The sequence below is a fragment of the Solanum pennellii genome, chromosome 6 (assembly GCF_001406875.1).
Source record: "Solanum pennellii chromosome 6, SPENNV200".
In the NCBI taxonomy this organism is placed as follows: domain Eukaryota; kingdom Viridiplantae; phylum Streptophyta; class Magnoliopsida; order Solanales; family Solanaceae; genus Solanum; species Solanum pennellii.
Window position 1 is genome coordinate 47,821,473 of NC_028642.1, and position 11,232 is coordinate 47,832,704.

The 11,232-nt window shown below is 34.8% G+C and overlaps 1 protein-coding gene across 1 annotated transcript; it reads left to right on the forward strand.

The window, feature by feature from the left end:
* Positions 1 to 1,624: 1,624 nt before the first annotated feature.
* LOC107023733 (putative tyrosine-protein phosphatase auxilin) lies at positions 1,625 to 10,565 on the forward strand. The gene is made up of 8 exons (XM_015224514.2): positions 1,625 to 2,506; positions 3,740 to 4,097; positions 4,202 to 4,319; positions 4,439 to 4,539; positions 6,355 to 6,420; positions 6,678 to 6,767; positions 7,395 to 7,571; positions 9,992 to 10,565. Exons 1-8 carry the CDS (start codon positions 1,992 to 1,994, stop codon positions 10,028 to 10,030), a joined length of 1,464 nt encoding a protein of 487 aa, XP_015080000.1. The 5' UTR covers positions 1,625 to 1,991; the 3' UTR covers positions 10,031 to 10,565.
* Positions 10,566 to 11,232: the final 667 nt, after the last annotated feature.

An 11,232-nucleotide genomic window follows, 5' to 3' on the forward strand; every position in this document is an offset into this window, starting at 1 on the left:
CGGCCGATCTCGAAAATGTTTCCTCTTATAGATGATTGCTTTCTGATTGGTTGCAGATATTCTTCTTCATAGAATTAAACCTGACTTGTTGGGGGTACAGGGTACTATTCTTAGTATCACTCATGGACTGTTAATTGCAAATCAATATCAAACTTTAGTTCAGCTGTACCATCTGTCAGTAATATAGTGGAATGATACCATCATATGTTGCTTAAAACTAGGAGTTATGGCTGAGGAGCAATGTGATGAAATAGCCCACTTAAGGCAGTCATGATATTATCCCATAGAAGCGGGATAAAAGAATCCTTGGATGATTTTCTATAATCTCTTAAACTCTCTGGATTATTTTGAACAGGAATTTTATCTTCTTTTTTTTCAATTCGTTAGTTAAACCAAACCATCTGATCTAAAGGCTCTATCAAAGTTTAATGGTGTGTCATATGACTCATATCCCATGGTTAAAATTTGGTATCTAAAGTAAGATTCCTCAAGCCATGTGGTCCTTGGGATCCTGGGCTTCCTAATGTAAAGGAAAATTGCATTTCACTTGGTTGATATTTGTTATACGAAACCATTTCTTGTACAACTGGATTATCCCAATATGTAAAGTCACTAAACATCTAATTTGTTTCTGTGCTGCAGATGAATCTGGCCATCCTTAAGGTTGCTGCTGTGTGGAGGAGGCTACCTTATTTGACAGCCCTTTTTTCTTTTGTGCACCTTTTTTTTTATGACTATCAAAGAAAAATTTTTGTATTGCATAAAATGTCTCCTGAATCGTTGTTGGAGAAACTCATGTTACTGGAAATTGTCATTTAACTGAAAGCTGCATTTGTTTTCTGTCACTACATAGTTTTGTTTGTGATTTGCATCTAATCCTAATATTTAAATTGATTTGCACCCTAATTTCTTTGCAAGACAATAAGAACACTATTTTCTTGAAATCCAAGAGGGCAAAAATTGGATATATCAAGTTGGGGCCTAATGTTGTTCATGATTTTACCTTCAGAGAAGTTTGTAGATACGAATATGTAGCTAGCAGATCTTGAGGGCACCACCCTCTGGTGTTACCATGCAAGACAATTGAAAGAGCAATGATGCATGTAATTAGTTCGATCATACTCGTATTCTATAATGCCCAAATAGTAGTGCTTCTTTAAATTTGGGAAAAAAGGCAACGAGGAGCGCTAGCTAGCTGGACCGGGACAATGGGCGGGTGTCCGATAACAGGCTATCTTCCTGAGAGAAGGTTTGGCACCTCGATGTCAGCTCTTTGCCACCTGGGGCTGTTCCAAGGGTTGAACTGTTCGTCTATTAAAACGGTACATGAACTAGGTTTAGGATACATATATATTGAGCCAATGTTCATATATCTAGAACCAACCACGTAAAAATCCACTTTTATTGTAATTCTCAGCTCATTTTTTAGCAATTGGTTCTTTAGATTGAAATCATGAATTAAATGACAAAATATTAAACAAAATGACAAGTCACACTCTTTACCTAACACATCCCTCTCAACCTATCCTATTATCTCACTCGTTTTTCTCATTTGGCCCAAATACGTCTAATTCGATTTACCAAAATTTATATATTATACAAAATTTAAGCAAGATTTGAAGGTGATTTTTTAAATAAATATTTTCGGATAAATTGCTATATCTAATAAATGGAAAACTCCTATATATATGGGGAATTTTCTTTTCCCTTTTATAGATTAGTTACAGTAAAAATAGCGCGTAAATATTTTTGGGAAGGAGCATCTCAATTTGACATCTCATACACGTACAAACGTAACCCACCAACCAACCGACGCTCCATTATTTTGAGAAGAAGCCTTTCTTCTTCATCATCAATTTTCAGCTCATTCCTCTGCACCTTCCTTTTTTTTTTGTATTGTAATATACACATATTGCGTTTTATTTTTGTTGATTATATATTGATATTCAGAGATCGAATTGCTGCTATTGTTATTTTTTTTTGAAAAAATTATGGATGAATTTGGCGTTTTGGTTGAGAGATATGGCGTCAAAGTTCAAGGAGGCAAGTCAACGCCCATGGCTAATTTGAAGGCGAAAAACAATTCCAGCAATGGTTTTCCGTCGAATCTCGGGTTTAATTCGGGTCAAAAAACCGGGTATAGCTCTGGGGATCCATTTGCGAATGATCTCGATGGAATTTTCAGGTCTAAGACTTCGCCGAACTACGATGATAATGATATTTTTGGAGGTGTGTTTGCAAATTCAAAGCAGCAGCAGAATAATGTGGATATTGAATCAGTTTTGGGAGGTTCGAGTTCGGGTAATAATAATAACTATGCTAGTAAGAATGTGAATGATGATTTTGATTTGTTTGGTATGGAACCAAAGAGGAGTGACTTGACTGATGATATATTTGGGAATTTGGGATTGAAGTCGGATAGTTTGAAGAAAGATCCTGCTGTAAATAGGTCAGAAGGTGATGATTTGATTCCTGGATTTGGTGATTTTAGCTCCCCAAGTTACAGGTATGTGTATTTAGTTCAAATTCTTACCGTGCGTGTTTGAATTTTCAATTTTCTTTGCCCTCTGTATATGTTTTAGCCTAACAAGTCAGAACCTTCCAGTAGATCCTCTATTTGTTGTGTCGCTATATTGTTAGTTTTGTGAACTATGACCGGAAACTGAAAGCATAAACTTCCTTTGCTTCATTATTTAAAGCAATAATTAACTGAATCCTAGGCTAGAAACATCATAACTATTTCTGCTATGAGCTTAGAGCTCACTATAACATTGAAGACATATTTGGTCCTGCAAATTGAATGTTGAGATGTGAGAAAATAGAGAGGTGGTATAGAGAGAGGCTCAAAGTTTCTATGAAGTATATTCCATGAATCTCCTTTTTACTACTCCCTCCATTCCACTTTGTTTATATGTTTTGACTAGAGATGGAGTTCAAGAAAATAAACAAGACTTTTGAATCTTAGGTTTTAAACTGGAAATATGTAGAATGCACGAAAATGTCATTTAATTTTGAGGTTTTAAACAAGTCACGTGATTCGTTGAAATTAAAGAGTTTCCAAGGAAAAGGAAAGCGACATTCTTTTTAAAATGGACTAAAGAGGAAAGTAAGACAAACACCTTGAGATGGAGGGAGTATCTTTTTCTCTGCGAGTGCTTTTCAAGTGTTTGATTGATTACTACGTTTCCATCAAATTATAATTTCTTTACTAGTTCATTAGCATCTTGATCTTGGAGCTGCTTCAGGAGACACCATCCATGTTGAGGCAAAGAATAAAGTTTACCTTCTTAATACCCAAATGGCTCAAGTTAGGATCTGACCACCTTATGATATACTCCCTCCGTCCCTATTTAGTTGTCCACTTTAGAAATGACAAACATATTAAGAAAATAATTAATGATGTAGTGAGTTAACCATTTTACCCTATTAATTATGAAGTGGATACATTTTTTTACATTTTTCAAAGTAATTAGTCATTTAATTGAGGGTATAATAGGTAAAAAAATTGTACTTTCTTGATTTGTCAAAATGGACAAGTAATTAGGGACAGAGGGAGTAATTAACATTGCCAAACAAACATTTCAAATGTATCAATGTGTAACTCAAATCTACAGTGACGGGAAGCCTTGCAGAACCAATGGAGTCAACTATCTTTGCCACTTTCTTGTTTTTTATTTATGTATCACTCTATTCATCCTCAGAAGCATTGTTAAAACTCTATATATTTCTGTTTGTATAGCAAAAAGTCAGACCCGAGAAGTCCTCAGCAATCGAATTCTTCTAAATCAAGCTCCTCTTCACCAGATGATCCATTTTTGGTTTTTGAATCATCTACCAATGAGGCAAATGCATCTTCTTGGCCATTTTCAGAATCGTCGGAACAGCATCGTGGAAGTAATCCCGTGACATCTTCAATTGACGAGCTTGAAGATTTTGCCAATTTTAAGGTTAGGAGTGATACAACCGAACGACCATATGTTCCTAAAAAAGACTCCTCTGTAAAGAGTCCTGTGGACAGAGCACAAGAGAAGTCCAAAAATGTGAGGGTGACAATCAACAAACCGAGCAATACGACAAAGCCAAAATCTGCAGCTGAGGTATTGATTAAGACTGTTGCGTTCCAAGATTTTGTGTGTACTGATGATGAACTAACCTTTTTGGTTCCCATGTCATGTTTCTCCCTATACCCTTCTTCTTTCAGGGCCATATGTCTGCAGGCTTCCATAAGAAGGGAATGCCAGAAGAAAAGAAGTCATCATTGAGTAAAAAAAACGCGTCGCCTGTGAAAAACTTTGTCGATGACTTAATGTTTTTTGGAGGTGACTTCATCTCTGTAAAAGAAGATCCATTTCTTTTATAGGAATTAATCCATTAGAATTATTAATGCCAGCATTTTACATTCGTCTTGTTATATTTGTTCGCTGTTGTGTTCATGCAGACTCTGCTCCTTCCTCCGAGGCATTTCAGGAAGTTGAGGATGAAAGTGAAGAAAGAAGAAATGCTAGGTTGAAACATCATTTGAAGACCCAAGAGCGCATGGTAATCTTTCTTATAACTATCCCTTTAACAGACTAGTGTGCTACAGTTTCCTCGTTACTTGCAATAACCTTCTTATTATTGGATGAGTATTGTGCTAGCATATTTGCATAACTTGCAATACCCTTCCTATTTTTAGATGCATTAAGTCATCCTTGATTCTGCTGAAAATGAATGGGTTTGAAGTAGTTATCAAAAAAAGAATGGGTTTGAAGTTGTTTTTTATGGGTGGCTATTTGAGGAATTGAGCTACATTGAGAAGAGAAAAATCTGTATATGACTTGGTCTTTGCTTGCGATTCTTATTAAACTGAGAAGCTTTTAAAAATGTACTAGAATAGGCTGTGTGAAGAACTACTGGTCTGTGAGTTTGGCCTGTGATGGTATCTCCTGAACTATCATTCCCCTTGGATGCCAAGTTTTCTCTTTTATGCATTGGATCAGACTTTAGATGGAGAGAGGGAGGGAGGGAGGAAGAAGCTTTTGTCAAGTACACACCACGGTCATCAAAAATAATAAATAGAGAGATATTCTAAGTTCCATTGTAGTTTACAGGTAACATTCTAAAACAATGCAAGCGGGTCTCTTGTTTAGTGGGTTACATTCTCGAGATTGGTTTGCTTTGTTATTTGTGCAACTTTTATCTTACCTTTTCCGGAGGCGGAATCAGGATTTGAATTTTATTGGTACTAGGATCTAACCCTTTGGAGTTGTTGGGTTCTAAATTATAATTTGCACTTACTAAATAGATTTTTCAAAATAAATTCAGGGTTTTTGCCAAAGATTACTAGGTTTTGCCGGACCTGTACCGTAAACTATACATCTGACCTTGACCTTTATCATTGTAGTGTAATCATGAGTATATAAATGGGCTTTAACTAACAGTTGGAATTCCATTTTTGAGGTTGAGAAGTGAAGAAACAAAAAGTAAAAAAAGGTGTAGTGTTGAAGGCTGGAGTAAGGTTTTCTTTGATATGTTTGAGTTGTTTGATATGCTACACGGATCCTTTGTTTCCTCTCTTGAAGTGGTGTCCATCCACATAACAGCAGTGCTTGAACGGGATTCATATAATATTGCGTCATATCTGGAGGATCCTCGACTGGCCGTGAGTTGAAAATGGAAGGATGACCAACGGAGAAGAAGATGACAAGAGAGAACAAAGAATACAAAGAATTCTGTATAAGAAGTATTTTCATTTGAAGCCAAAGAATCGTGAAACCTTCCTGGGGAAGAAGATCTAGGGAGATGAATGGAAATGCGCGAAGAGAGTTTTTAGATGTGGGGGCTACAGATTGGAAAGTTATTGAATTGGAGTAGATGTCCCTTCTTCTGGACTTGGTATCGGCTGTTGTTTTGTTCTAAAAAGGTTTCTTCAGCCAACTTGATCCAGATACCCTAACAATCATGTATGCTTATATATCTTATTGGGTTTAGGATTTAGAAGCCACCAAAGGTTCAAGGAAGTCCATTTTGCTTTATGGAAAGAAGTCCAGTATCTACATTTTGAGTTGAGGAAAATAGAAATAAACATTTCAAAATTGAAATAGACAAGTAATGAGACGAGCTCAATTATAGAAAATCAACTGGAGTGTTACTAATTGCTTCAGTCTTCTCAATTTTTGTTGCTACATTTTTAACAACTCTATGTTTTAGGAGTTGAACATAAATCTTAGCAGCACCTACGCACCATTTGTTATTTTGCATCTCAGAATGCTTCCGGGGGGTGGGGGCGGTGCATATATAAAAGGCTATTACTTTGAAGTGAAGTTGCATTGGTTATATTTTACTGCATCTGATTCTTTTTCTTTATGTGATCAGGCCAAGGCTTTGGCTGAGAAGACTCAGCGTGATCTTCAGTCTCAGAATGAGCAGGAAGAGAAGCATGTAAGTTTCTGCTGCTGATTGCTTAAAGCTGCCAATAACTGATTTGCACAGGTTGCATGAATTATTTTTGGGAAGAAAGCATACTTAAGGAAGATTATTGGGTGTGGAAATTATCCTCCCTCAGTTTCCTTTTGGCTTCTCTCATCTCCCTGTCTCTAGTATTCTTTATTTTTTTGATCAATGAAACCACGCATTAAGCCTGCTTGAAATTCTGTATATATTATTCCCTTTGATGTTGAACAAACTGCTTGCTGCAGAGGCTTGCTGATACGCTGAACTATGATATAAAACGTTGGGCTACTGGAAAGGAAGGCAACCTTCGAGCGTTGCTGTCGTCACTACAACATGTATGTAACTAGTTAATCTTGAAAGCTTTTTTAGACCTGTTAGAAAAGTTTCAAGACATAATGAGATCTGAGTTTACTGTTTTTTATCAAGCCAGTTTAGATACCTTGTCAATTTACTTTAATTTCAATCCATAATCCACACTTGGATTCATGTTGGGTAAAAAGGGAAATAAGTTGGGTAAAATTGCTCTAGATTTGCTTCTTACAAGTGTGGATGGGAGTAGTTCCCAGGCACTAGCACTGCTATAAAATTTAGTTCATCGCCTTTTGACCTTATTGCTAGTTTGATGTTTGCTCTAGCCTTTGTGTCATTTGAGCATCCATTAGATTACCTATCTTTCATCTGTGATGCCATCAATCTGGTTGAATCTGTCATATCTGAACTGTTGCCTTAAGAAATCAATGCTCTTCAGTTTAAATCCAGTATTGCATGGAACTTCACGCACAAAGAAAACATGAGAAGACTATTATATTCCATATACGCCTCTTCTGTTGATAGCTTATAATATCGCCAGTAGTTATGGGCTTTTGCAAGGTTGACATAGTTATGACCATAGTTTTTGCAATGTTAAAGATATTGTATCAAGTTCTTGAAGTAATCCTTTGCAACTATTGAATGCTATGAAGGTATTGTGGCCTGAATGCGGTTGGCAGCCAGTTTCATTGACTGATTTGATCACTTCTACATCTGTCAAAAAAGTTTATCACAAGGCAACTTTATGTGTCCACCCAGACAAAGTTCAACAAAAAGGGGCCACAGTTCGGCAGAAGTATATTGCTGAGAAGGTTTTTGATCTTCTCAAGGTATGTATATATGCTAATCAGGTGATGAAGTTTATATTTTTCATTCTCATTTCTGACATGTATATGTTTGTCATCTGTTCGTGTAGTAGTTATTTGTATGTGGTGGAAACAATAAAGTAGTGGTGGATAAGTGAGAATAGTAATACATAAAATGCTATGCAAAGATTAACTACTTTAAGGGTGTCGTTGGTAGAATGTGTAAAAATAATGCTCAATAGAGTGTATTAGTAATACTTGTATTAGTTATGCCTGCATTAGTTATGTATAGATTATTTCTTATCCATTGTTTGCTTTAGTGTATTAAAAATAATATGAATTGTATAAAAATATTTATATACAAAAGTATCATCCGCAATTATGGTGGAGAAGATGTAAAAGTGCTTTTGAGGGCTAAGTGGGTCTTTAACCATGCTAATGCATGTATAAAATCCCTTTGCATTACTAATACCTAGAAAGCCATGGTATTAGTAATACACTCCTCAATACAAAAGAGAGTGTATAACTAATGCAAGCATTAGTTATACAACAATGTGTACCAAACAAGGGACTACTAATACACAGAGCTAATGCATTATTTTGCTAATACACTCTACCCAACGACCCCTAAAAGCATTTTTTCTTAAGATGATCTTTATACAACAATGTGTTGTTGATGCATATATTTCTATCACGGATAAAATAATTCATGAATTCCCCCATAAGTTATGTTGGTATCAAGTTTAATACTACAAATCAAGCACTACATTAATTATGCATGATTGGTTTTCGTTATTAGTCCAACTAAACACTGCATTAATTATTATTTTTTTTTGCATCCAACCAAACATTATATTATTTATGTGAAAACTTATATAGGGATCATCCTTAGTATTGATCCAACAAAAAGCCCCTTAATGGAGTAAATTATATGGGAGCACAATAAGGGCTCTAAAAATATGTTGGCCTTGCAGTGAACCATTTTTCTTTTATCCGAAAGAAATTACTTGATCACAACCAACTCAAGGTTCAGAGACTTCACTTTATGGAAAAAAAGATTTTGTTGCTTTAGCCTTGGTCCTGTTAAAAGTTCATATTCAATTGTTAGGTTAAGAAGGTTTGATACGATTAAAATTTGATATTGGGATAGAAAGTCACTTAATATACTAGGTGCACGAACAATTCGTCATAAGTTCAAGTCGAATAAATTTGATAATTGGGTTCAACTAGTGATCCATATCATAACTGATGCTTCTAATTGACCCAATAAAATTATGATGCTAATGCAATATAATTCTTTCCCAAGGTTTATATTTAGGATACCGATAGGAGATTTCAATTTTATAAGTAGTGGCCAGATTTAGATATGGCAGCTCAAGAAATTTTTTTCGCTTGCATTTGAGAGAACATTTTGTTTCTGGCGAACTCAAATGTAAATTGAAAATTGCTGTTTGACAAACAAAATGAATTTGAATGATCGTTATACTGAAGAAGAGAAATCGAAGCTTGATTTGAACAAAAAATCAATCCATATTTACAGAAACTGCCATATGAAAGAGGTTTAGCAATTGACTTCAACAGAAAACATAAAACAAGGGAAGAAGGTCTTTAAGGGTAAGGTTTTAGTTTCTCCTGAGAAACGTGGAGGCAGGGACTCTGGTCAGGGAGGAGGAGAGTAGAGATAATTGTTAGCTGCTCAATTTGGATAGGAATAGATATCAATGAGTTCATCGAAGAAAGAGAAGTAAGTAGACTTTTCAGAAAGGTTGAAGAGCAGTTCCACTAATAAAAGTTATTTCTCTTTATAATATAAATGACACCTTGTAGAAAATCCATCTAAGTAAGCCGAGAAATGCTTAGTTTGCTTGGCAGGTCAAACTTAACATGTACTGTTGCCCTTGCCCTTGCCCTTGCCATGTACTGTTATCAAAATCTGAATAATTTTGGTTGTTTGTTCTTATGAATTTACAGTAAATAAATCCAGTGCCTGTACATGTCATTCTCGACATCATCCTTATGGAGTATGGAATCCATATAATTAATTCAGCCTTAATCTTTGAGGGAAGGATTCAAATTCTTTTGTACACCAAAAAAAGATCTCCTTCATATGTTTGGGGGGACAAATAAAAAGAAATTATCACAAGATCACTTCTACAATGTTTCCATCTATCTTGAGAAGTAACTGCTACATCTTTTCCTTTGGTTAAAGCTACAACAACTTATCCTTTTGTACTAATTGAATCTAGAAGTGAATGAGAAAGTCTATGTTTATAGCATATACACTCATGTTTCACAACATCTAGTTCTGCATTTCGAAGGTGCCAATTGTTATAGCGTCTCAGTTTGGTATTGTGTTTTCTAGTGTGGAGTAAGTACTGTGGTGTAGTATGTTCAGGAATCATCAGTGATGCTGTTCTAAATTATATTCTGAAATTTGACTACAGGAAGCATGGAATAAATTCAACACAGAGGAACTAAGATGAGTTCTAAGGTCTCCTTACTTAAGCAGATAATGAACTGTTCCTTGCTTGGAAGTGAAGCAACGATGTATGATTGTACTAATAGTTGTGCGAATCGGCTCGACTTTACTGTTTTGGTGGACTGACACGATACTTAGTTGCTTCACCGGGAATTAGTGCTACTCACGAATGTGCATGTTCACAATCTCCGGCTATGTATTTAAAACCGAGTAGTTTTTTTGTTCGTGTGATTTTTATTTAATTTTTTGCTTTGCAGTTGTCACATACATGTGGGTATCTTCATCAGCAACTGTGGGTTTTTGTGCATAATTTGTTGATTTAGGTTTAACACCATGATTGATGACATACGATATTAATACCTATATGAGGTGTGTGTGGGAAGTCACCAGTAATTTCCATGAAATTGTTTGCCAAAAGTAGAGACCTGGATTTGTGGTTTTGGCCAGTAAAAAGTACTGGTATAACTTCTTTTTTTTTTTTCCTTCTGTAGATCGTGTCAGTGTTGTTCAAATTAATTCCTTCTTATTACGCTACTCAATTAATTCCTTCATATTATCTTGCTTAAAGTTTTCAGAAATACTGTATAACGCATACTTGATCAATTATTATATCATATGATATTAAGAAAAAAGCTGGTGTGTGTGTGTATATATAGAACATATACATCATGTATATTCTAAAAGAGAAGTAAAAATAGATATATTTAGGGGGAAATCGTAAGATATGAACACATTATAAATCATTCATATAGTATAATAGAAAATTTCAAGGATATGGTTGTAAAATATAAATCTATATATCGCAAGAAATATAAAATACATATATTTCTTTAAAATGTAAGGTGTTTTGGTGCATGTATATATAAATCATGCTGAATAGTCTGGTATAACCTTAGGATTAGGAATAACAACAATATACCTTGAAATATAGTGGTGTATCATATTACAAATTGGATTGTATTTTTTTTCAATTTCAGTTGTGTATGTGATAAGTCATATAGTAGCATACACATTAAATATATCCCACGTATTTAAATAATATATGTATAATTATTTTGTTTAGTAAGTATAATATCATACATGGAATTTGTGTATTTTTTTTTAAATTACTAAATATATGTATATATAAGATATTGATGACATATTAACGTTGTATAAAGTAGTCCTAGTATAAGATACTCTAAATGTATTTATAATATACTATAT